This window comes from Molossus molossus, unplaced genomic scaffold (assembly GCF_014108415.1).
Source record: "Molossus molossus isolate mMolMol1 unplaced genomic scaffold, mMolMol1.p scaffold_m16_p_1, whole genome shotgun sequence".
Taxonomy (NCBI): Eukaryota; Metazoa; Chordata; class Mammalia; order Chiroptera; family Molossidae; genus Molossus; species Molossus molossus.
The window spans coordinates 225,118,661-225,145,645 of record NW_023425344.1 but is presented as its reverse complement, the minus strand read 5'-3'; the positions used below and the strand labels follow the sequence as shown (position 1 = coordinate 225,145,645).

Here is a 26,985-nt window from a genome sequence, read left to right as displayed (position 1 = left end):
TCTCCAGGGGTGCTGTCAGCATGAGCAATCGTGTACCAAGCACCAGCCCAGTGCCTAGATGAAGTGGGTCTTGGAACAATGAGGAGCATTTGGACACTGCCTCTGAAGTGTAGGTAGCTGGCACTGATCCTACTGGGATATTTCGGAACATAGCTCAACACTTCCAGCAGCTCAATATGCTCTTTTTTTATTTAAAAAACAAACAACCCAAACCCAAAATAACGTACTGGAATAAACTCTGTGACCCCTCAGTAAAGGAAACATTTTGTTCAAGGAGTAAACGGCAGGACTTGTGCATTATCTAGAGCATGTGAATGTACCCCGGTTTGAGTTATCTTGTATACCCGTTCTCCAGTTAGACCCCCTATGGGTTCCTGGAAATGAGTCAGCATTATGCAGAATCACCGGGTCTTGGTTCCTATGGAAATATTGTTCCAACAAGTATTTGCAGATGCTTGTTTAGTCTCTTCCCAAAAGCAGAGCCTACAATCTCTATAAAGGACCAGTTAATTAATATTTTAGGCTTTGCTGGTCATATGGTCAATCTCTGTGACAGCTATTCAACTCCTCATTGGTAGCCATAGACAACTGGTAAACAAATGGTGTGGCTGTGTTTCCATAAAACTGGATTTATGAACACTGAAATTTGAATTCTGCATACTTTTCACATGTTGTAGAATGTTGCTTCTCTTTTGACTTTTTTCCAACCATTTCAAAAATGCAAAAACTATCCTTATCTTGGGAGCAATATAAAACCTGGCATGGAAACGGGTTAAGCCCAAGGGTAAGGCGTGTGCCAATCACTGTCCTAAGGTGTAATGTGATTAGCCACAGAAGACAGTACGCTGCTTTTTGAACTACTGACCTCTCCCTCCCAGGAAGGCAGTGAAGTTAATATTATTAATCATTCCTTTCACAAAGAGAAAGTTCACTCTCTCACTGACAGGTAGCCTTTCGCATCTGTTTCCTTGACTAGCTCCTTGGAGGGGCTCATCTGCCTCGAGTCATTTTCGTGCACAGGGTCATGCTCCTCCTTGACAGTTTCACAGCAACACAATCGCTCGTGTGCCATTTGCTGGCTACTGTGTGTCACCCCTCCTCACTGACACGTGAAAAATGGTGGAAAGAGAGGCCTCAGGAGAGTCAACAAAGCAGGCTCACGTTCCTCTCAGGCTAACAAGGGGAATGCATTTGGCCAGCACTCTGTCTTAATTGCTTATAAAAATTAAAAAGTGCTCGGCTGGTGCGGCTCAGTGGTTAAGCATCAACCCATGTACCAGGAGCTCGATTCCTGGTCATGCCCAGGGTGTGGGCCAAATCCCCAGTGGGGGCGATGTTCTCCTCGTCGATGTTTCTCTTTCTCTCCCTCCCCCCTCCCTCTAAAATCAATAAAGAAAAAAAATTATTTTTAAATAAAAAAGTAAGGTCATGGTCTTCTATTGTACTGGCTGGTAAGCCATAAGGAACATGTTTATTAATTATATTACTCAGTACCCTAATTGCTATATATTCTAAAATATAACATAACTGGCGACAGTACAGTCCTATAACAAATGGGGCTATAATGAAGGAGACTTCATTTATTTTGAATGTACCTGCGTGGCCATTCCCCCTCAATGACACAGACCAGTTTGTGCCCCACGCAGGGCCTAATATGGGCATCCAGTGAGGAGGGACGAAAGGGCCTTAACTAAGGCACCCCCGTTCCTCACCGCCCATCACTGAAAGGCTCCTGTCTTCTGCCCCAAATGGACTTCAGCCAATGCGAACGGATATCCCAGACTTCACTCAGGTTGCCACACATCCACATCTCAAAACGGAAAGGAAAACCGATCCTTCAGCACATGCCCTCCCTACTTATGGAAAAAAAGATAAAATTCTAAAATAAATTGTCCTTCCCTTTTCTAAGATAGACATTGTGGTAGACAGAATAATTCCACCCCTGCCCCCCCAAGATGTCCATATCTTAATCCCCCAAACCTGTGAATATGCTGCCTTCCGTGGCAAAAGGGATTTTGCAGGTGTGATTAAATGGAGGGTTTTGAGATGGGAAGCTCATCTGGGATCATCTGGACGGGTCTGTGTAATCACAGGCCCCTGTAAGAGGGAGGCAGGAGGGTCAGAGACAGTGCGGGACACGTGGTCACCGACGCAGAGGTCAGAGTGATGCAGGGTTATGTGCGGAGGAATGTGGGAAGCCTAGAAGCTGGGGGGAAAAGTAGGAAATGGACTCTCCCCTAGAGCCTCCAGAAGAAAGGCAGCTTTACCAAATCATTTTAGACTTCTGACCTCCAGAACTGTAAGAGAATAATTTTGTTTTGTTTCAAGCCACTAATTTTGTGGTCATTTGTTACAGTGGCCACAGGAAGCGAATACAGGCAGCTACAGAAAAATGTTACAGAGAAAGTGTAGTTTCTAACAAGTCAGCCACTCTGTCTCATGACACCGAAGTCGGTAGAAAGAAAGGGGCGTTCTGCTCCTCTCTCGTGCAGGGTCCCTCAACCCCAGAGCTACTGCACTTTTAAATAAAATGAGATCTGAAATGGAAGGTTGAAAGGGGTGAGTGGGCAGTTAGAGAATATTACAGTCATATACAAAAAGCATTACCCAAGAGGACTGCAAGGGATGAGATAGAAATGGAATGTGACTTATTTATAGCAAAGCCTGCCTCCCATCTCAAGTGTGTGACAGAAGAGCTGTTTTAAAGTTTTAGTCCTCAAACTTGGCTACAGAACTTGGCTGCTTCTCAGAACTGTGCTTTTGTATTTAGCTTTAAAATATAAGCAGCAACCCCATGGTTAAACTGCAGGCAGGAGTGGTGCAGGCACGGGAAATGCCGTGGGGAGTGGAAAGAGGTTGAAATGTTATTCTGATCTAGTTATTGCTTAAGAAAAACAAATAGAGAACAGAATAGCCAATGGCTTGGAAAGATTCCATGTTGGAAATTTCTGAACACCCCAGCACTGAGGTTCTCAAGATAGGAGTGATGCTGTAAGCTAGTCAGACACTAGGATGGGGATCCGGTTTAGGGGTAGGGAGTACAGAGCACATTGGCTCTGGTTGTTAGAAAACCCCTCACTCTCATCCTGTAAGTCAATGACACTGAATTTTGACAACCACCCAGGGAAGCCCAGCCTATCTATGTAGAAACAATACTGACCTTCTAGAAAACAATATATATCAAAAGTTGAGACTGTTTGTGCCTTTTGACCTAGGAATTCTAACTTTTGCTATTAATAGCAAATGAGACAATAATTAAATTACGATACATTAGAATATTATGTAACCTTCAAAGCTATGATTATGATGACATATTGTGGCACAGATGAATACTTCAGGTATGATAGAGAAACATAAAATAGTATATACACTATGATTACCCACTAGGTTCACACATTCTTTACTATATATTAATTACATAGTATATATTTTATATATGCAGTATATTACCAATAAGAATTAAAAGACTGGGAGGAAACCGACTAAAATGTTAACTGTCATCATATTTGCGTGGTAGGAATATGTGACATCTTTTTTCTACAGTTCATACTTTGAATCTTTAGAAATGAATTACTATTTTTTAAGTGGAAAACAATTATTTTTTAGAAGAAGAGGAAGAACAAAGATCAGTTGGCAGAAAGTTCAGCTTTACCAGTATCTTCCCATGTGAGTTTCAGAGCTGCAGTGTTTTCTTCCTTCAGGTTTCCATATGAAGAATGAGGCTATTATTACATCAAGTACAACTCCTAGATCAGTAATAAAATATACGGTTCCCTACAGAGTTATGCTTTCTATCACCACACCTTTGGTCATACAACTCCCATCACCTAAAATCATTTCTAAGCTCTTTTCTACTGAGCCAAATCTTACCCTTTCTTAAAGACACAATTCAAGTCATTTCTCTTCAAATTTCTTACTCCTCTGTAAGTTTCTTTTTTTAAATAATCCACAGGCTTTAGCATAAAGCAAACCCAGATTCAAATCCCAATACTAGTTACTTACTTCTTCTGACCCTCGTTTCCTCATCTGTAACAGAATGACCACCACCTGTCTAACAAGCTGTGCTGATGATTAAATGATGCAGCGTATGTACAGCACCCAGCACGGTGTCTGGTATACACTTGGAAGCCAATAAATGCTTATTTTCTTCCTCCAAATTCATCATTCGTGGTTTCTGCCACTAGACAGTAAAGTTGTCTAGGACAGGGGCCATTTGCTATACTACTTTTTATCCCCCATACAACAGCGTGTGGGGAATAAAGCACAGTGGCCTGCCAGGAGCAAAGGCTCAATCAATACACTACCTGTTGACTGGGTTTTTGCAAGGAGCGCCAAGCTTCAGGCTGAGACAAATTGTATCCCCAAAAAGATACGTCGAAGTTCTAACCCCTGGTACCTGTGTATGTGACCTTATTTGGAAATAGAGTCTTTGCGATGTAATGAGTTATGTGAACATGAGATCTGAATTGGACTGGATTAGGGTGGGTCCTAAATCCAGTGACTGGTGTCCTTATAAGAAGACCATAAACTGAGAATCAGAAGGATCTTGGGTCCTTAGTGAGCCTGTTGAGAACTAGATCAATACCCCATATTTCTGACTTCTACTTGTAAAGGGAGCCATGTCTTTATTGCCTGAGCCATTTGAGATTGAGCCAGAACTTACAGTCCAAAGCATTCCAATGGATACGTGGAATACTACTACTGCTAATAATAATACACTCCAAGTTGGAGGGAGAACTAATTAAGATAAAGTGAATGTAGTAAGTATTCAATAAATTAGTTTATTTCTTTAAGGAAAAAAAAAAAGAAGATGAAGAAAGCCATGTGAAATACCCTTCAAAAAATTAAGATGAAACAGAGCATTTTTAGACCAACATAAACTGAGAGAATTTATCTCCAGCAGACCTGCACTACAGAAAATACTGAAGGCAGTTCTTCAAATTAAAGAAAAAGAATTCCAGACGTAAGCACAGAAATGCAGAAAATAATAAAGAGCAAGGAAATGATCATTTTAGTAAATGTACATAACCATTACATTTAGCAAATAAAATAACAAAAATGGTAAAATCACAGGGTTTTTAAAATAAAGAATATTCACATGGAACAGTGATGACTCTCAGAGGGCAGGGGGAGCAGAGGGTGGGAAGAACTTACATGCGTACAGGCACTGCTCCTGGACACAGACAACGGGGTGCTGAAGGCCTGGGCAGGGTGGGAACCGGGAGGAGGGGCAGTGAGGAAAAGGGAAGTATGTCTGTAACACTCTCAACAATAAAGATAACTAAAAAATAATACTAAAGAATATTCAATCTGACCACATAACAGGGTGTCAGTAACCATCTTTTTTTTCAAGACAATTAGGTCTACTAAAACAGAAATCCAGTAACCTAACTGCGGGATCATCCCAATTATGACTCCTATCCCACTATAATTATTTAATGAATTCCCTTTCATTACATATTTGATTTATTTCCATCTTTGGATATTATTAACCACAGAGGCATAGATATTCTTTTGGAGTGGATGAATGTTTGAAACTGTATTTCTATCTTTGTATATTTTTTCATTCCCATAATGTAATAACTTATTAGAAGTGGAAAAGCTGACCAAATAATTTGTCCATGTCCAGTTTTGATTTTTATTGGCAAACTAACAGATTTTTAAAATATAATACTCCTACTCCCCAATAATTTCAACACGTTCACTTTCCAGTCACCAATACCAATCAGCTTTTAGTTTTTCTTGTTCAAACTACTGAGAATGGGAAATGGACTCTGCAGCCATTCATGGTCTCCATCATGTAAGGATACGGGATATAGCTAGAGTAGTAAACTGTCTGCCAAAATGTGAAATCTTAGACTATGAAATGAAAAAGAAAAAAAAAAAAAATGAAGCCTTAAACACACCAAAGGCTTTTTAAAGTAGAAAGTTATACTCATGGAAATGCATCGTAAAACCACACTGAGCTATTCTCCACACTAAAAATAGCATCCCTTTCAACTGTGGACACTGATATTGCTGGTCTAGGACATCCTTGTTCTCCTGTCTCCTGCCAACCAAGATAATATGATGGAAAATTTTCCCTCCGGCAAGCCTAATCCTCAGGGAAAAGGAAAACAGATCAGCTTTTTCCCCCTAAGGCAATAAAAAACCCTCAAAATAGTTAATGAAAAGAATCTTAATATGCAGATTGAACAATTAAATTATTTACCCAGAACACTTTCTCAAGTTCATCCTTGAGAATTGTATCTAATGTTAAAAAAAGAAAAGAATGAAAGAAAACCCTAAATGTTCAAAACCAAAATGTACTTGATTTAAACATACTGAGTTACCTGTTTTTAAAGTTTTGCTTGGGTTAATTATTTAAAGACAATTATAAAGACAGCAAACAAGCAAAGGAGGCTATGAAAGAATAAACAGATAATAAAATGTTCATTTCTTGATTTTTGTAATGAAAGACCTAGAATGTTGGAGCCGGAAGTGCTTTTGGGATCACCAGCCTAGTTAACCTCTCACTTTGCAAATGACAGAACTGGACTTAACATAGAAACAATCTGTGCACAGTCACACGTGAACCAGTGGTACAACCACAATAAATGCCCAGATATCCAGGTCCAGTACCCGCTCCTTCCATGACACGGTTGATTTATCTACATGCAGGGAGGAGAGGGACAGGCAAATTTAGTTCTACAGTTAGTATTTGGTTCAATTTTTCATTGAACCCAAGAGAACTTTAACAGCTCCCAGAGATAACCTCGTAAAAAGACCCTTAATGATTCCTTCTCATTACCTTCAGAATCCCCCTTACATCTTATCAGTAACCAAGTCCTGTTGATTCTACCGCCTCTCAAACACATCCCTTCTACATTACCACTGCCACTGGTTTGGCCATCATTTTTTCTGCACCTGACTTCCTGAAAAATCACTAAGCTATCCTGCCTACAATCCTACCATTTCACTTAAACCGTCCCTCCAACAAGCCTGTTCTCCACTTTGAACATATGAGTGTCCTGCTTCAAATCCTTTCCTGGAGAATTTCCTTATGAAGAAACACAGGGTCTCAAAGATTTATCTTTTCTTTTGGGATAATACCTGCATGAGTCAGAGCCTTATCAGTAAACAGATGGCACACAGAATACAGGATGATTCAAGGAAGGTTTATTTCAATAAGGACCAAGTATTAAGGTCCTTCGATCCAAAAGGTATAAGGGAACCGTAAGGGATTGCTCAGGAAGCTGACATGAGGAAGTAGGACTGTGTGGTACACGGCTTCTGACGTGACCTACAGAGACCTCTACCTCTTGTTCTCATGTCCTGGCATAAACAGCGCGCGCCACCCCCCCCCACCCCCCAAGGGATGCACCTAGTGACTTGCTCCTAACAAAGGGATGAGATGCTATGTCCAATATTAGGCTAGAAAATAGTGAGACTCCCACTACCAATCCCCACCCCCTCTGCCTCCTCTCCCTAGCTCATTCTGATGAAACAAGCTGCCACGGGTGAGCTGCCCTAGGGACAGGCACATGAGGCAAGGAACTGGGAGTCCTACAGTCCGTGAGGAACTGAGGCCATTCCTCAGACTGTTACGTTCATTATATTCCATATATAAGTGAGATCGTGTGGTATTTGTCTTTTTCTGCTTGGCTTGTTTCACTTAGGATAATACTTTCCAAGTGCCTCCATGTCGTCTTAAAGAATAAGAGCTCTGCCCTGGCTGGTTTGGCTCAGCGGTTAGAGCGTTCGTCTGCGGTCAGGAGAGACCCGGGTTCGGTTCCCGCTGAGGGCACGTACTTCGGTTGCAGTTTGTCCCCGGCCCTGGTTGGTCATGTGGGTGGCAGCCACTCGATGTGTCCCTTTCACATCGATGTTTCTCTCTCTCTCTCTTCCTCTCTCTCCCTCCCACTCTATCTGTACAAAAAATGGAAAAATGTCCTCGGGTGAGGATAAAAAAAAAAAAGAATAAGAGATCTTTCTTTCTTACAGCTGCATAGTACTCCATTGTGTATATGTACCACAGTTTTTTATCCATTTGTCTACTGATGGACACTTGGGCTGTTTCCAGATCTTAGCTATTGTAAATAGTTCTGCCCACTCCTTGATCGTGGCCTGTTGAGATACCCTGAACCAGAAGACACCCTGTCCCTAATGTGCACCAGGATTACTGACCCACAGAAATCATGACATGTAAATGTGCATAAGCCATTGAGTTTGGGGGTAAATTGTCACAGGTAGAGAGATTACTAATACAAACTGGAACCACTCCAAGGCCCAAAAGGATGAGTAGGGGAAAGGGGTATCAGGACCCAGTAGAGGAGAGCAGTCTTCCCTGACAGGAGTAATGACCTTCAGTCAAGGGACACAGACAGTGCAAGACTTTGCTGAGAAGAAATAGCCTGACTTTGCTCTTCTTCCTCCCTCCCATCTGTCCCCAGACTTCTAGTGGCCAAATTAAATTGAAAGTCAGAGGCCACAAAGGCACAGGTGTGGAGGTGCAAAGGGAAGACAACCTGTACAATCTCCAAACTCTCTACCCATCCAGAGCCGCTTCTCTACCCTTCATCACAGAAACCCACCTCCACGAAAACAGCCACTGAAGCTTCCAGAACTCAGTATACAACACAACTCTGTCCCTTTACATGTGCTGGTCCTTCTGCCTCCTACAGCTTGTTTCCCCTTTTATGGCAGGTTAATTCTAATCATATTTCAAGAATTAAAGCAGATGTCATACCCTCTGGATGTCTTCTATGACATGATCATTCTCTCCTGATATGGACCTCATGACCCTTTATCTCCTCCCAGACCCTGCAGCTGGTATTTAAGAGTACTGCAATTGTCTACCCCCAGCTCTGCCCCCAGTGGGCTATGGGTTCATTCAGGGAATAGCCCTTATATTGCATTCCTAGCCTCTAACAGTGTCTAGCACACAAATGACACTCAATAATAGTTGCTGATTAGTTTCTCATTTTCATCATGCCTTGGTCACCAGGGTCTGCAGGTTCCCTGGCTCAGTTGTGCTTGCCTCTACAATGGCCTTTTGTGAATTCCAGAATAATGCCCTATTCCCAGCTTCCTCCCACCCTGGCCTCTTCCAGGCTAGATTTTTCCTTTCTTGGCACATACCACTGCCTGTGTTACTAAAATAGTGCTACATTTACTTCCTGAAAGTATGCCTAACCCAATTTCTGTGCAGGACTTTAGGGTCCTAGATCATGAGGGAAATTGAACTTGGGGCATCAGAGCAACACAAAGGTGAGACCCAAATTCTAGCAGAAAAGGAGTTAATAACCAGATGCTAGCAATGGCATGTTATTTAACAACCCCTCTGACATACAAGAACATTCGTTTTTCTTCTTCCTCTAAACCTCCTGTTCCATCCGTGGCACTATATATTCCTGCCAGTATCCAGTGCCACTATTTGACTATTGCTGCTGTTCTCTAACATACAATCAGTACTGCAGAATGATAACTGAACAAAATATCTTAAATGCCATTACTGAACCAAGCACGTCACCACCAAGAAGGTACTTTAACTGTTGAATGTTAAATTATTAAAACTAAATTATTTTTCTTCTGATGCCTGTCTACATTGGGTTTAATTTTTATCCAATTTAGGTTACCTAGAAATGTCTAACATATTTCCAGAAAAGACACACACACATAGTCTCACAGCATTGTTTTGACATCAGGGAAGGGTATCAACTTCTAAAAGATCAAAAAGTCACAGAATGAAACACTGAAATCATTATGGTAAGGTTATTTGCGCATTATTTAGTCTAATCCCCTCAGTTTACAGAGGAGGAAATAAAGCCAGGTACCATTTTATTTATTAAGTTGATGATGAGTGCACAGGGTTCATTTTATTATGCGTCTTTCCACCTACGTGAACACTGAATATATTATTTTCTGTGTGTGCAAGAAGTAGTTCATAATTGGGAAGGAAGGTAAGAAAGAAAGAGGAAAGGGAAGAGGGCAAAATAAGAAACAGAACCGGGGAGATAAAGTTCCCCATCCAGAGAAGCAGTAGTGTGGGAGCTGGGACCAGACATCCAGAGCCCTCAGCTCCCTGTCGGGCATCTCTCACCACACTGCACCACCTCCTGACCCAAGCCTGGGTCACATTAACCTACAATTATCTCTGTCCACCTACCATCTAATAGCCCAATGTTCTACCAAATCGAATTACCAGTCTATTTGGAAGTTTGTCAAGAGACATTATTAACACCACTAGGGGCCAAACAAAATCAGAAAGTAACCTACTCATACTCAAAAAATGTTCTCCTTATAAAAGAGTGCACATTCCAGAAAGTCTTTACTCAAGAGTACTACCAAGTGGAAGGAAGGTTTGGCATCACAAATGTTCAGATTAACCCAAGTCAATTCTCCAAGACTAAGTATAAAAACCAAAGATGTGCTGCACAGTATTTTCATCTACTTAATTACACCAGTGTCTGATTGAGCTGGAACACTGTGGTGGTGGTTGGTTGTGGTTGACGACAGGGTGGTAGAAAGGATGCTGATGGGGGGCAGGCAGGCTACTTGGGAAATTGCTGAGCAACTTTGAGCATTATTCATCCTCTCCATACTTTAGTTTTCTCACCTATAACATGAGGGTGTTGACCTAGAAAATCTTTAAGATGAAGCTACTAAAATACCAAATTTTAACTCTATGACAAAAGCCTGGTTCTTCTACATCTTGAGACATCTACAGATAATTAAAAAATTAAAAACCCACTTCCAAACACCAACTTCCCCATTTCTTTACAATGTGTACTCCACCTGGATATTGTAAAAGATGCTAAATAAGTGCATTTTAAACTTAGTTGGGTATCAGAGTCTCCTGAAAACATTGTGTGTGTGTGTGCGCGCGTGTGTGTGTGTCTATGGTTGTATTGTGTTGTTTTTGCTTAATCCCTTCACTTTTTTTTACCCAGCCCCACAACCCCCTCCCCTCAGATAGCTGTCAGTCTGGTCTCTACCTATGAGTCTGTTTCTATTTTGTCTGTTATTTTATTTTGTTCATTAGACTCCACATATGAGTGAAATCATATGGTACTTGTCTTTCTCTGACTGGCTTATTTCACTTAGCATAATACTCTCCAAGTCTATCCATGCTGTCGCAAAGGGTTAAGATTTCCTTCTTTTTTTATGGCGGAGTGGTATTCCACTGTGTAAATGTACCAAAGCTTTTTTATCCACTCACATACTGATTGGCATTTGGGTAGCTTCCAAATCTTGGCTATTGTAAATAACGCTGCTGTGAACATAGTGGTGCATATATTCTTCTGAGTTAGTGTTTTTAGAGTTTCTTCAGATATATTCCCAGAAGTGGAATCACTAGGTCATAAGGAAGTTCCATTTTTAATTTTTTGAGGTAACTACATTTTAAAACTCAGATTCCTAGGACCCAAACCTCAGACCTATTAAATGAAAATATGTTTGGGGAAGAGGTCCTTTAAGGAGCAGTATTTTTATAATTTTTATAAATGATCTCATATACAGCCAGGTTCAGATATCACTATATTGGGCAATTCAATGACCCAGGATCTTTTGGATCTAGGAATATAAAAAAGGTTAACAGGTCCAGGCGACTTAATGAATAATTAAGCTTTTCTTTTAAATAGATTTTTAATGGGACCAATGCATTTTTCATACACACCTCCAATCCAAAATGTGAATATGAAGGATGAATCACTAAATTAGAAAGCCTGTTCAAGTCAATATATAAATCACACCTGGGAAAGTACAACTTCTCACAGTTAATGACATAGAAAACATATAAAGAAAAGTAAGCGTATTCTCTTACCCACCCATTATTACTCATATGTCAGAAGGTTACCACCCCAAATGGCATTTAAAAGTCATAACAACATTATGGAATAATCATGCTGCTTATTACTCGGAAGTTTACCCAAAAAGCTCCTTTTCTCTAGATTTGGGTTTTTAAATGTCAGCCTCTGAATCAACACAACATAGTCCAAGCAAAAATTTCACACTGAAAATGTCTGACAAGAGAAAGAGACAACACACAAGAGAAAGAAAACAAAAGTGAAAGCACTGTTTGCACAGTTGTTTTAAATGTGAATTTTTATTGTAGACCTCTAAGTAGAGGTCTGGTTTTATAGCCACAACCTTGAATAAATCGTTACACAGAGGATGTCCATAGTAAATGTTTGAATTGACCTTGGTTGCAAGGATCAATCTTTAGCTACACCTTGAGGAGAGCATCCTGCAGTAGGTAAGTCTCGGCCATAGCCAACAGTCTATGGTACTGAGAGTAGAGGACTGGATGAATAGCCCATGATTCCAACACAACCATGGCTTAAGTTAGTCATCTTAACTAGGTTGAAACGATTTCATACTGGCAATAAGTATGTCTTCTTTCTAATAGAGTAAACAGATCCAATATCCCTTTTATAGCAATTAACTAATATGTCAAATAGCATGAGCACATACATACCCCTACCCACAAATTTGTCATGAGGAAGCAAGACATATTTCCAATATAGAAAACTAGTGACTAGTGGTCATTTCTTTGAAGACCTACAGCAATTAACAACTTTGCTTCTAAACCTTTTTTTTTTTTTTATCCTCACCTGAAGACATTTTTCCATTTTTTGTTCGGATAGAGTAGGAGGGGGAGAGAGGGAGAAACATCAATGTGAAAGGGACACATCGAGTGGCTGCCACGTGCATGACCCAACCAGGGCCGGGGACAAACTGCAACCAAGGTACGTGCCCTTAGTGGGAACTGAACCCCAGTCTCTCTGGACCGCAGGCCGATGCTCTAACTGCTGAGCCAAACCAGCCAGGGCACAACTTTGCCTCTAAATTAAACCAAAAAGAGTCCCCTGCTACTGCCTAAAAAGTGAAAATTAAGTTCCCACAAATCTGTAGAAAGTTTTCCCTTCAACGTAACAGCAAACATTCCAGGAGAAAGGTGTTCGAATTGCATGACCTTCATATTTCCTATTAATCTTTAATGATCCATTGATTTGCAATCTCTTAAATAAACTAAATCTATGTGTAATGTTTTCTTGTGTCTTTAAAAAAAGCAACTCACTATATGAATGTACTTCAGTCAACTCATTAACAACATCGACATTTATACATTTTATAATTTATTTCCTCTCCAGTGTCACTGTCTCTACAAGACCTAAAGATAAAAGAAAAAGAAGCATTCATTATGGACCACCTCCAGGCCAAGCAGGATGTAAGATGCTTTGTGTACTTCATTTAAATGAATCTTCACAATAACCCCACGAGGTACTATCCTTCCTCCCAAGCTATCCTTCTTCTTTTTATAGATGAAGAAACTGAGGCTCACAGAAGTTAAATAAGTGACTCAAGGTCACACCTCTAGGAAGTAGCAGAGTTGCAACTTGAACCCAGGTCTGACTCCAAACCTCTTGGATCTCCCTGTTTGGGGTCACTTAAGAAGGTAATAATGAATAAAAATCTTCCTATTATTTTGTATGATACACTAACTGGCTAGCTCTGTTAAACAATTTTTTTCTTTACCACAGGTTAATAAGCATCTCCCTTAGAAACAGGTCATCGAAGCATTCTCTTGCAAAGCAAAGAATTAAGGAATATGGTACTCAAAGCAGGAATAGCTTGAGAGTTCTATTTTTACGTGGAAAGAAAAAATAATCACCAAACTGATCATCCAGAAATATCTAGTTCAACATTGCCCATATGATTAACAGAGATCCAACACAGTCTTGCAGAATACACAGAACCCAGAAGGCAACTCAAATATTTAGTAAAATGAATGAACATTAATTCATTTTCCTTAATAGGTAACATAGTTAGGTTAAATTTTCACAAACATTAAAAAGGTACAGAAGAAGAAATAGTGAGTTCTTTAAATTCAGTATGTGCACAAATAAAAGGTACGTGCTGTATTTTCTTCCTTTACAATGTATTCTTCCAAATGTCTCTACTTGAATTAACATCAGTGTCTTTCTATAACCCAAGGTAAAACAACAACAACAACAGTTATCTTTGATTCTCTAGTCCATATTCATTCAGTTTCCAACTCATTTTTAATTCAGACTATTTAATCCCTCTGCTCAGTCCTGCTCAGTTCTGAAGGGCATGTTCCCTGCAGACTAGTGTCCTCCTTACTTTTCTTAGATAGATGCAGATAGAGCCCTCCTGGAGCTCCGCTCTACCCTGATAACAGTGCATTTGCCACTCGGGGGCAAGACTCGTAATCCCAAACAGATGCTGATTTTACAACTTCCAGCACAAAAGTTTTCCATGATTAAATTGCCTCTAATTCTACATTGTAAAATCTGGCTCCATCCAGCCTGTCTTCCCAAAATCTTACTCCATTTACTTCTAGCAATTCACCCTACGCCCAAGCTAACCAGTTCTGGTTGCTGTCCGCTTTCTCCAGCTCTTTGACTTTGCAGAACACATTTCACTACCTAGAGTGTTCTTTCCACAGAAGCAATCTTACCCATCTTTTGAAACTGATTTCAAAGACCATTTCCTCCAAAAGCCCTTCCCTGACCTCTGAGGCTGGAGGTAATCTCCCCTCCTCTGGGATATATAACCATCTACCTGCACTTCTCTTTTGGAAATGAACACTTAGACTGTATTACAGTTTTTCATAAGTGTAATCTTATCTCTCTCACCAACTGTAAACATCTAATACATACATACCTCTGTATCTTCCACAGCATCTAAACCAGTTCTTAGACATAATACGGGTTCAAAGGACATTCAATTAATAAATGTTACAGTAGGCCTTTATACCAAAGGAGGATATGTCTCTGTCTGTATTGCTTAGGTGATCTTTGAGTTTAGAGAAAACAAAATCACATAATATTTTTCCAAGAATTCAATACCAAGTATGACAAGACCTAACTTCCTTCCATTTGAGAACCGGAAAACCAGAGGATATGAGAAGAAAACGATATTCATTTATCAGTCAAGGCAGTTCAGGCAGAAAACATTTATCGAGCTGTCAACCATCGGTCAGCCCTACACAGAACACACACACACACACACAGCATCTCAGCAGTTAACCAGATGCCTTACTTTGCGGTAGACTATCATGTTTGGAGAACTGTCCTCTGGGTCCGCAGTCCCCACTGCTCTTTGATCCCCGGATCCCTGAGCCATCCTGGATGTCTTCACTCACACTGCAAAAATAAACGAACAGGCCATTGAGACACGTGAGAATGATATAGAGAGAGTTTTGCAATGCAAATAACTAAGTATCTTTTGGTGGGTGGCATGAAAACAAAACATGATGTAATTTCTTATTTTGCCTCATTAGTTTAAACAGTAATTTTAAAAACTTAGGGGATGATTGGGATCTTATTGTCCAAATACATCCTTCTAATCCCAAAGCAACATGTTCTTTATTTTTCAGCCCGGAATTGTGCACCCAGTCTTAAGTAATCTCCTGAAGACAAATGAAACCACTCATTTTGATGTTGTTGTTTTGTTTTGTTTTTACCAAAGCTCATTTTATGATTAATTCTATGCATTAAAATATGAATATTTTATCAGGGAAATGCAAATCAAAACCACAAGGAGATACCGTTCCGTACCCACTTGGAAAGTTACAGCAATAACAAGCATTGAAAAGGATGTGGGCAAATTGGTGCCCTTATACATTATTGGTAGGAAATGAAAAGCAGTTTGTTGGTTCCTCACAAAGTTAAACATAGAAATATAATACAACCTGGCAATTCCATTCCTAAGAACTGAAAACAGGTATTCAAACAAATGCTCAAACACGAATGTTCATAGCAGCACTATTCACAACTGCCAAAATATGGAAATAGCTCAATGTCCATCAACTGATAGATAAACAAAACATGGCCTGTCCCTACAACGGAATATAATTCGGCCATAAAAAGTAATAAAGCACTGATACATGCCACAACATAAATTAATCTTGAAAGCACTATGTTAAATGAAAGGAGCTAGACACGAGGGGTCACTACAATTGCAGGAATGTTTATGGCCCCTCAAAATTCACATGTTGAAATCCTAACCTAGTGTAATGGCACTAGGAGGCAGAACCATTGGAAGTGATGAGTGCCCTCATAAAAGAGACCCCAGAGAGCGCGTTTACGAACCAGGAAGCAGGCCCTCACAAGACACCAAATCTACCCAAGTCTTGCTCTTGGACTTCCCAGCCTCTAGGATTACGAGAGAGAAATTTCTGTTGTTCCTAAACTATCTAGGCTACGGTGTTCTAGTACGGCAGCCTGCATAGACCAAGACTGTGACACACTGTGAGATTCCACTGACACGAAATATACAGAACAGGAAAATCTATAGACAGAAAGCGGACTGGTAGTTCCCAGCAGCTGGGGAGTCAGGAGGGATTAGGGTGACTAAATGGGTCTCCTTGGGGGAGGATCCAAACATTTTCGACTAGATAGAGGTGATGGCTGTAAAACCCTGCGAATGGACTAAGTCCCTCTGAAATGCAGGCTTTAAAATGGCTCACTTTGTGAGCACTGTTATGAACACAGGAGATGGGCTATGATTAAGGCAGTGATGACAGAAGAGAGGCTATTACAATTTAAAATAAAAGCTCATGCATTTGTGACTTTCACCTCAATTAAGAAAAATGGATATTTTTAATTCGATCTTTTAAAATGCTCGAAAAGAGAGCAATGAGACAATGACACGTGGAAGGTTTGCGCAGAGAAGCAAGTGCAGTTCTTGGCATGACACTGTATTTGCTGGGTGAGCCTGAGTAAGTGAAATAACCTGTTGGGTGTTGGGTTTCCTTTGTTCATTTTTTTTCCTAGTGTACATGTTGAACACCTGCTATGTACGCAGAACCGTGCCGAGGTACCTTCCTCTGCACTGCTCTCATCAGCAGAATATGAATTCTACTGACGTCTCGCAGGTAAGGGCCCAGCAAACTGAGGGTGAAAGTATCATATAAAGCCATAAAAGTCCTCTACAAATGTTATCACTAATCTGAGAGCCTTCCTGGTTTATTTGCACAAAATTCATAGGCTTTTCATCAAAGAAACTTTTATAAATATCACACTCGACAGAAAAGGCCATTATAATTAAAAAAAAAAAAACAGAAAACCCAGGAAACATTTTATTGTAAACTAAGTTGGTACCAAAGGTCATTCCATAAAAAAAAATTTGGGCCCTGGTCGGTTTGGCTCTGCAGTTAGAGCATCCCAGTCAAAATTAAATAAAAGCAGATCCCTCAGTTTCGGGTTCAATCCCCAGCCCTGGTAGGGGTCATGCAGGAGGCAACCAATCCATATGTCTCTCTCTCTGACATCAATTTCTCTCTTCCTCTCTCTCTCTCCCTTCTGCCTTCCTTCCCACTCTATCTAACAACAACAACAAAAAAGTCGATAAAAAAGTACCCTTCGGTGAGGACTGAATAAATAAATAAGTAAATAAATTGGGGGAAAAATGGGGAAAAGATGGGAATTTGTAATTTATGCTAAGAATTCAATTACCCAGAATATCTCATTTGAATACTGTTGCTTGTTTTCTTCATCATTTATGAATTAGGGTGCATTTTAAAAGCTAGATTACATAAAGAGGTAAAGGGCACCATTCTATTATCTCTACCCACTGCAGTATCAGTATTTCTATGAATATAGTACTACATGGAAACACTGATTATTATTCTAATCAGTGGCTTTTAAAGTTAAATGAACAACACACTGTTTTATGTATAAATATCTTGTTATTTGCCTTAATACAGAATAGGACTGAGCATGATAAAAAAAACTTAAGTCCATTTATGTATGCTCAGTTGTCTACGTAACAGAGCTGTTTGAGGTTCCTATTGCTTTATTTTAAAATGAACACTTTCACTTTAATGAGCATATGATCTTCCACCTAGAAAACGGTGTTATAACAGTAAGTTGGAAATGACCTAGAAACAATCATGTCGACCCTCCTCTTGCCTTTCCCTGACTCTCCTCCCCTCCCCCGACAGAAGCATTTCTCTGTGTTAAAACAGGCTGATGTCCCAGGATCTGGGCTTTAGACTGCTAAGTGAACACAGTTAGTAATATTAGTGAATCTAGTATGCAGTAGAAAAGCTTCTATTTTATTCCTCCATCAACTCATTCTGAAACTCAAACTAGTCATTTACCTTTTCTGTGTTGAGAAAGAATCATTTCTAAAATGTTCTAGTCCCTATGTCAACAGTTGCTGGAACTGGATGCAAAACCCACACAGGTAAGGATGTTCTGATTAAATTCACTGACTATAAAGCTGGTGTGCACCAGATTAAAGGAACAGATTTTCATTCATGGCAATATAGTACAAAATAATTATTTTTAAGTGAAGTACATAGAAATATTTTTAATGTAGTGGTAAAGAAAAACAAAACCTTCTTCATGTTATTTAGATATACTACATGTGTAGACACATAGTAAATAATTCAGGGACTTTGATTTTAATAGTTGAAGAATGTGAATGTTTTTCTGAAAAGCACAATGACATTTCAATAGAAAGAAAACATGTTAATATTCTCTTCCTATAATGACTTAACTAACAAAAGAAGAAAACTGAACATGTGTTAAGACCATGCATTTCAGAATCTCCATGAAGAGACAAGACAATTTAGTGGTTACCAGCTGGCCTCTGTCATCAGACAGATCTATGTCTGGACTCAGGCTCCACCACTTACTAGCTTAGCTGTGTGATCTGCGGCAAGTTACTTTGCCTCTCTGTGCCTGTTTCCTTATCTGTCACAAACCTCAGTCCCAGCATAGTGGAGAGCCTTCTGAACTGGGACGCCTGGTTCCTCCTCCTGATCTACAACTAACTAGCTGTTGGAACCTGGTTAAGCCGCAGCTTCTCTGCACCCCAAGTGGCCATTAGCTATAAAACCCAGCATCCTTGGTATCCCTCCAGTTCTAACCTAGAGCTAGGAACTTCAAATTTCTAAATGTCCTTCAAAGACTCATCAGAATGTTCCATGCCACCTTTCTTCCATCATCATTACCTATATCCTAGCCTAACTCCTCTATTCATAACAGTGCACATGCTGAGCTTCTCAAAAAAAATCTCAGAACTGGGGTTAAGCTTTCCTTCCCAGACTTAACATCCCTCCACTTGAAGCAATTTCTGTAATACCACCACTCACCACTAGGGGCCATAAGACTCAATACTTATTCTTGGAGCAAACACTGAGCACCCATTCACAAGACTCCATGTTAGGCCCTGGAGATGCGAAGATAAATCAGACACAGATGCTCTCATTAAAGTATTTAGAGTCCAGGAGGGGTGACAGACAAGTCCATGAAAGCAGGACACTGTAAAGTATGGGTGTTCAGTTAGGACAACACAGAGCAGGAGGAAGTGGCAACTGAAATCAGAGCAGAAGGATGAACAGGAGTCCGGAGAGGTAGCAGAGGATACTTGAGCTTAGGTGACAACACAGGCATAGACATCTGAAGACCCAGAAGGGTAGACACTCGTGAAAAAAACAACCATGAAGATGAGCTGATCTGAAGGAGATGAAGTGAGAGAGCATGTGGAGAGGGAAATAACAGGATTCCTACCTAGCTGACTGACTTGGTTTACTTGTTTACTGGGGGTCTCCTCTGCGAGAAAGCCAGTTCTGCCTGGGTGGAGTCTTTGTCAGTGGGGCTCACTCTCTATCCAAGACACCTGGAACAGGGCCTGGCACAGCGCTGGTACTCAAATGTTTTTGAATGAATGACGGAATTGATAAGATTCTACCAAGATGCAGTATATTCCTTCAGGAACACGTACCTAGATAACAAACCTTTAAAACTGCCCAACAAAGGGGACTCTTTATCAACAGAGACCTACGTGTGCAATCCCACGTGAAGGTTTTCCCAGGGTTTATTGAGATGGATCAGCCCTTAACTCAGGAATACACTTCTGGAATCCATGAGCAATTTAGGTAAGAAGGACTATGTGGCAGGGTGGGAAGTATAGTGAGGAGAGATCCTTTGAATAACAGAACAATTGAGCATCTCTGACTCAAAGTCTGATTAGCAAATCTTTTGAAAGTTGGGACTGCAATTTACTCCAAATTTATATTGCATTTGTAGCTTGCAGATATGAGAAATGCCAGCTGTTTTCTTTTGTAATGGCAGCTTCTCTGGAGCAAGCTAAGCCGAGGGTCCAGCACATGACGATGCTGGGCAGAGCAGGTAGGAAAGACCCAATGATGAGGAAAATGAAGGGGCTTTGCAGTTGGACCAGGAATTGCATCTCAGCTCTGGCCACACCAAGAGCCTTTGGCAATTGACTCCTGCTTCCTGAACTTCCAGCCCTTCTCCTGGAAGATGAGAACCCTCAACTTTGCAGGGCTGCTTTTGACAAAAGAATAAAATAAGTCATGCAAATGCCTTAGCACAAAATGAATGTAGCAACTGACAAGTGTCCTGTTCTCCTCCAGTGTTTGATCAACTGAAATTCCCAGGCCACTGGCACCAGAATCATTAGAGAAGCCCTTCCCACATCCTCAGGTATCTGATGGGGTGCATCTGAGATGAAGCCGGGGTGGACCTCTACAATTACACTATAACGCCACCACAGTCACTGTCACCTGCCGCGAAGGCCTTCAGATCCACTCCTGCCACTCTTAGTGTCCAGCCTTCGAAATCTATTCTGGGAAATATCTTAGAGGAGAGGTAATCAAATGCTTACTGTAATATAGTCTGAATATTTATGCAGCCAAATAAGAATTCTGTTGATGTTACTTCCTCTCCTCCATATTATATCAAATTCACATTGTTTGCCTCAGCCCATTAAAACCCAATGGATTTTCTCCTGACACTGGCAATGTTAAGCACTTCAAAAAAAAGTCTACAAGATGTGTGCTAGCTCAGTAGTACAAGCTTGTTTATATAGTTCTAATCTGACTGAGTGGGCAGGAACCTCGAGGGGGAAGAAGGAAGAAAACAGCTATAAAGAACAAATAACTGTTCCTGTTACAGCAGAGTCTGCCAACCTGACATCTCCTATATACTCCAAGCTCAGATATTCAATGACACGGTGAGTGTCTGTTTTAAGTAACGCACCAAAGATCTAAAAGCAAGGCGACAGAGCTCAACCCACAGGGGCCAATTTGGGGGGCAATGCCAGGCACCCAGTATTTTAATGGGATATGATCGCTTGATCATTTCAAGACTTCAGGTAGAAGTCAGTGGTTTCCAAAAGCTGATCCAAGGACCTGAACCAGATTGGCAGCCTCAAAATCACCTGGAGGAAAGTATAAAGATACATGTTTCTGGTTCCCATGCTCCAGACATTCTATCATTAGTATTGTTGTTGTTGTTGTTGTTGTTATTTATTGATCTTAAAGGGAGAAACATCAAATTGTTGTTCTACCTATTTATGCATTCACTGGTTGCTTCTTGTATGTGCCCTTACCAGGGATCGAGCCCAAGCCTTGGTGTATCAGGATGATGCTCTAACCAACGGAGTTACCCAGCCAGAAATTTTAATCCAGTTAGTCTAGGGTGGATCCCAGAGATTTATGATTTAAACGTTCCCCAGGTGATATGGAAGCACAGGCAAGTTTGGGAACCACTGGCCTGGATTCCATGGAGCCTGCCTTCACTCCACCTGATCCCTCCATTCCTTCCCATGCTGCAGCCATGCCGAGGTGGGGCTCCTTTAACTCCCCCTGTGTTTAGGCAAAAACTCACTGTAATGGATAAAGCCAGTGTCGTGGGATTCAAGAACTGGCTCTCAGTCCTGGCAATGCCACTTACATGCTGTGTGACCATGAGCAACTTACTGGTATGTTTATTTAGCCTGAGACTTGGTTTCCTCATCCAGAAAATGAAACACTAATCACTTTGTATGGATGGTTCTCAGCTTAGCCTGCTCATCAGAATCACCCAGACAGCGCTTTCCAGCAACTGTAGCAAGTGGATGTTATTCTTCCTTCTCTACCTATGAGAAAATTGAGGCCCCACAACACAGATAACTTGCCCAAAGTAACACAGCTTGTCAGCCAGGAAACTCAAATTCAAACTTGGGGCTGACTCCAGTGCCCACAGACTTTGCAATGGTCAGTCTTGGTGTCCAATAAAATCATCTACAAAGAGTATGTAAAACAAAATTGCATAAATATGCAAAATTTAAGTATATACCTAAATTTAAATACTTAGCACCTATATATTATATATAAAGTACTTAGGAGTAGGTACTACTTGTACATAATACAACTGGTACCCAGTAGGTTCTCTGTTGCTTTGTGGTTCCTTCCTTCTACTCCCCAGTGTACCAGTGAAGTCTACTTGCCCATACCAATCCTATCTTAAGACATATAAATAAATACAATCCTCTCTGGGTTATCATAGCTGCCTGACTAAACAAATCAATCTACCAAAACCACTTACAAAGAAAAATATTTTTGCATTTCCTATATTAAACAATAATCCTAAAAATTAAGCTGGGAGGCAGAAGTGGAGAGTTCTTCACATAACAGGGTGTGCTAGGCTGTGTGATGCACCTCCCTGTCCTCTTCACACAACCGCTGTTCAAAGTTCAGGTCCACCCAAGCATCCCCTCTTCCCAGGGCTCTGAACTCCACACTGCTCCGGACACCCTGAGACCTGCCAACTCCGCACCGACTCTTCCTGCCTTTTGAACTTTTATAAACAGTATGCCCACTAGGTCCTTCCATCTCCTCTCTCAACTTTGACCTTCTGTGACCTTAATGGAAACCTGGCTTCCCCGCAGCACACCCCCCCTGTGGCCACTTGTCTTCATCCCATGTATCTCAAGACCAGGAAGGCAGGCAAGCGTCCTCCTGGCTGTCCGTTGCTGTTTTAAATGATTTCCCTCCCACCTTCCTACCCGAATTCCTGTTCTTGTGACACTCAGATCCCCAGGCTCTGCCACTTCCTACCCATCTTCACTGCTGGGTCCCACTTCCCTCCTGCTTATCCTCTTAAATTTCCCGAAGACTCCGGTCCCATTTCTCAGAGGTTTACTCCACCCCTTAGTCACCCTCAGTGACTGTAACATCAGAATCAAAGACCTGATGGAAAAGTTGGTTTCTCCATCCTCTTTATTTCCTCACCTGAACCTTTTCCTCCATGCCTCCTCCCCAGCCACTGCCTCCCATGGCCACATGCCGAACCTCATCATCACCAGTGCCTGTACCACTCAGACCACCCACTCTGTCCACCCTCCCTCCTCACAGCTCAGCTACGCTGCATTCGCTGCTAACGTTCTTCAAACTTACTTAGACGTTCAGCCTACAACCTTTTTAGTTTTTTTCTTCTCTCACTGGCTCCATCATTATAATCACGCAATTGCTCCCTTGCAAATATCCTCAACTCCTTCGTCTCCCTCTTTCACATTTCCTGGCAAACCTCCAACAGTGGTAGAACCTGAATATCCACTATACAATATCCACACAATATCTGAATATCCAAGTTTACATCCAAGCAGTTGAACACTTTGGGGTGGGGTGGAGTAAGGAAGAAATCATGCAACCAGCTGACTAGTGGCATTTTAAAAATCATGAGCACCGCCCTGGCCAGTTTGGCTCAGCGGTTAGAGCGTCGGCCTGCGGTCCGGAGAGACCCGGGCTCGGTTCCCGCTAAGGGCATGTACCTCGGTTGCAGTTTGTCCTCGGCCCTGGTTGGTCGTGCGGGTGGCAGCCACTCGATGTGTCCCTTCACGTCGATGTTTCTCTCTCTCTCTCCCTTCCTCTCTCTCTCTCCCACTCTATCTGTACAAAAAAATGGAAAAATATCCTCGGGTGAGGATTAAAAAAAAAAAAAATCACGAGCACCAACTTTAAATGAATTAGTCAGTACTACAGTCTCAGTTGATGGGGTCACTTCAAACTCCACTGAAGAAATGGCAGCCAGCAGGGGGCATGTCTCTGCTCTTAGGGCAGCCTCATCTAAGCCCCCCTGTGCGTGGACCTCCCTTCTAGTGCAACAAGAAAGTGTTGCTGCATTTACTAAAGGAAAGTTGCTCCACTTTGGCTCTTAAGTGGAAGGTTATAGAACATTTCTCCTCTCCTCACCCCGCCACCACACCAATGGGGCTCTAGTATAATAACAGTGAATTATAGCAAAAAGACCTCCGAAACGCAAACTCTCTGAGAAGTACTTAGCTAACCTGGAGTCAAGGAAGGAGACTAGAGCAGGGGAAAGGGAAGCTCCTGACACCTGCAGCTCCAGCAAACATGAAACGCAGCCAGCTCCTAGCCAAGTGAACTGAAACTCCACAGCACAGGCTGAGCTATCTCAGCTCCTGTTTCCTCACAAGCAGTCATCAGAACCAGACTCAGAGATGACACAGATGTTGAAACTATCAGAAAGGAAATCCAAAATAACTATGATTAAATATGTTGAGGTTTATAATGGGAAAAGTAGGTGATAATTAAAACAGAGACAGAATTTTTTTTTAATCCTTAAAAAGGGAAATGCTAAAAGTGAAAAACACTGTAACAAATTAAGAATGCTCACTGGTAGACTCAAAATGACCAAGGAAAGAATCAATAAACCTCAGTGAAGGTCAACAGAAACTTCCCAAATGAGAGAAAAAAGTAATTTTTAAAAAATGGAACAGAACATTCAGGAACTGATGTAACCTATGAGTATTTCGAATACCAGGAGAAGAAAAAGGAAGTAAAAGAAATATTTGAGCCCGGCCAATGTGGCTCACTGGTTGAGCATCGACCCAGGCACCAAAAGGTTGCTGGTTTGATTCCCAGTCAGGGTATATGCCCAGATTGTGGGCCCAATCCCCAGTGGGGGACATGCAGGAGGCAGCCAATTGATGTTCTCTCTCATTGATGTTTCTCTCTCTCTCTCTAAAATCAATAAAGAAAAAACATTTTTTAAAAAACAAAAGAAATATTTGAAGGAATAATGAATGACAGCTTTCCAAAGTTAATGACATACACCAATCCACAGATCCAGAAAGATCAGAGAACACCAATCAGGATTAAAAAACAAAAATAAAAACCACTACACGTAGGCATATTATATTCAAACTGCAGAACATCAAAGACAAACAGAAAATCTTGAAAGAAACCAGAGAAAACAAACCTTACCTATAATAGAGCAAGGATAAAAATTACAGAGGGCGTCTCATCAGAAATGAAACAAACAAGAGAGTGGAGTGAAATACTGAAAGTGTTGAAAGAAAATAAACCAGAAGCCTCGAATTATATTATCTAGTGAAATTATCCCTCAAAAGTGAAGAAAAAATAACGACTTTCTCCGACAAATAAAAACTGAGCAAGTTCACTAGCAAACTTGTCCTGCAGGAAATACTAAAAGAAGTTTTTCAGGCACTGGGGAATGATGTAGGTCAGGAACTTGGGTCAACAAAAAGAAAGAACAAGCATCAAGGAAGAAATAAAGGAAAAAGAAAATCTTTTATTTTCTAATTCTTAATCTAAGAGAGGGGAGCAAAACACTTTTGGACAATGTTCATGGGAAAGAAAAATAATAATTTAAAAAAGACTACTATATCAATCTAACATGGAGTTCCAGAATGGTCCTTGACCATTAGCTAGTTCAAGGTTGGCAAACGAGGACCTGGGGCACACATCTAGCCTGCTGCCTGTTTTTGTATTACCTATGAGTTAAGAATGGTCTTTATGTGTTTAAATTGCAAAAAAATAGTTGAAAGAGAAATAATATTTTATAACACATACACACTGTATAAAAATCAAATTTCTGTGTCCATGAAGTTTTATAAATAAACACCCACTTGTTTTCTGACAGTGTATGGCTGCTTTGATGCTACAACAGCAGACTTGTGTGGCTGCAACAGAGATCATTGGGACCACAAAGCTCAAAATATTTACTATTTGGTCCTTTACATAAAAGATTTTGTGAAAATGAAAGCATAAATTAAAAAAAAAAAAAAAAAAAAGATTTTGTGTTCCCTGAACAAGCCCAATCACTTAATTTTTCAGAGGATGATGCTAAGACCTCTAGAGATTGAATTATGGTCTAATGTCATCTTGCTAGTTAGTCATAGAGTTGGCATTTGAATATGGGTCTGGAGATCTTAAACGCCTCTGCTCTCACATGAGAGAACTTCCATTTTACAAGGATGGGTCCTAAGATTATACTGTCTAATACTACTCATACCACTGCAGAAGTAACATTTTATTATCCTCTTAGTTTACATGAAAGCTTGAGTGACTGCTAGAGAACAAGGAGGAGTGACAGGGAAGCTTTGCCAATTTCTATACACAAGACAGGATGACTAAGAGATAAAGCAGATGACGTGTTCCCAGGGGATCCAAGAAGAAAGGCACTCCTCTTGGCTTCTTTTTAAAAGAATGTCAGTTTTCTTCCTTAGAATTTTGTTGTTTTCTTTCTTCACTTTTTTAAGAATGGGTAAAATCAGTATCTCTTTACCCTCAACCTAGGCATTTAGATATAGATGCCTCTCTTCTATGCTCCATAATGCAGGCACTGGGAGCAGCTACACGATCAGGCTTTTCATCTGCTGGAGGCAGCAGACTCAACAACAGAGAGATATTCATAAAGCTTATCAGGCAGAAGCAATAGGGGTCAAAAAAATAACAATCAAATAGGTTTCTGAGGGGTTTTTTGTTACAGTTTTGTTCATCTTATGTAGATTAAAGACAAACATAGTACAATTAGAATGTACCACTTCCTACGGGGAGGGTCTAACTTACAACAGAACAACCCTCAAGAACTAGAAAGGCTTGGTCAAGTTTTAAAAAGAGAGCTCCCGCCCTGGCCGGTTTGGCTCAGCGGTTAGAGCATCAGCCTGTGGTCCTGAGAGACCCGGGTTCGGTTCCCGCTAAGGGCACGTACCTCAGTTGCAGTTTGTCCCCTGCCCTGGTCGGTCTTGCGGGTGGCAGCCACTCGATGTGTCCCTTTCACATCGATGTTTCTCTCTCTCTCTCTCTCTCTTCCTCTCTCTCCCTCCCACTCTACCTGAACAAAAAATTAAAAATAAATAAATAAATAAATAAAAAGAGAGCTCCCAAGGCAGTGAGTACATGTGGGACAAGAT

General features: G+C 40.9%; 1 protein-coding gene across 2 annotated transcripts in view; it reads right to left on the bottom strand.

Moving 5' to 3' along the window:
* The window catches only part of RGS6 (regulator of G protein signaling 6), a 492,828-nt gene that overhangs the window by 452,191 nt on the left and 13,652 nt on the right, over window positions 1-26,985 (bottom strand). For both annotated transcript variants that reach the window (XM_036258184.1, XM_036258187.1), the window contains exon 2: window positions 15,049-15,152. In XM_036258184.1, coding sequence (XP_036114077.1) covers window positions 15,049-15,132 — 84 coding nt within the window. In that variant the 5' untranslated portion in view covers window positions 15,133-15,152. The remainder of the gene's footprint in view (window positions 1-15,048; window positions 15,153-26,985) is intronic.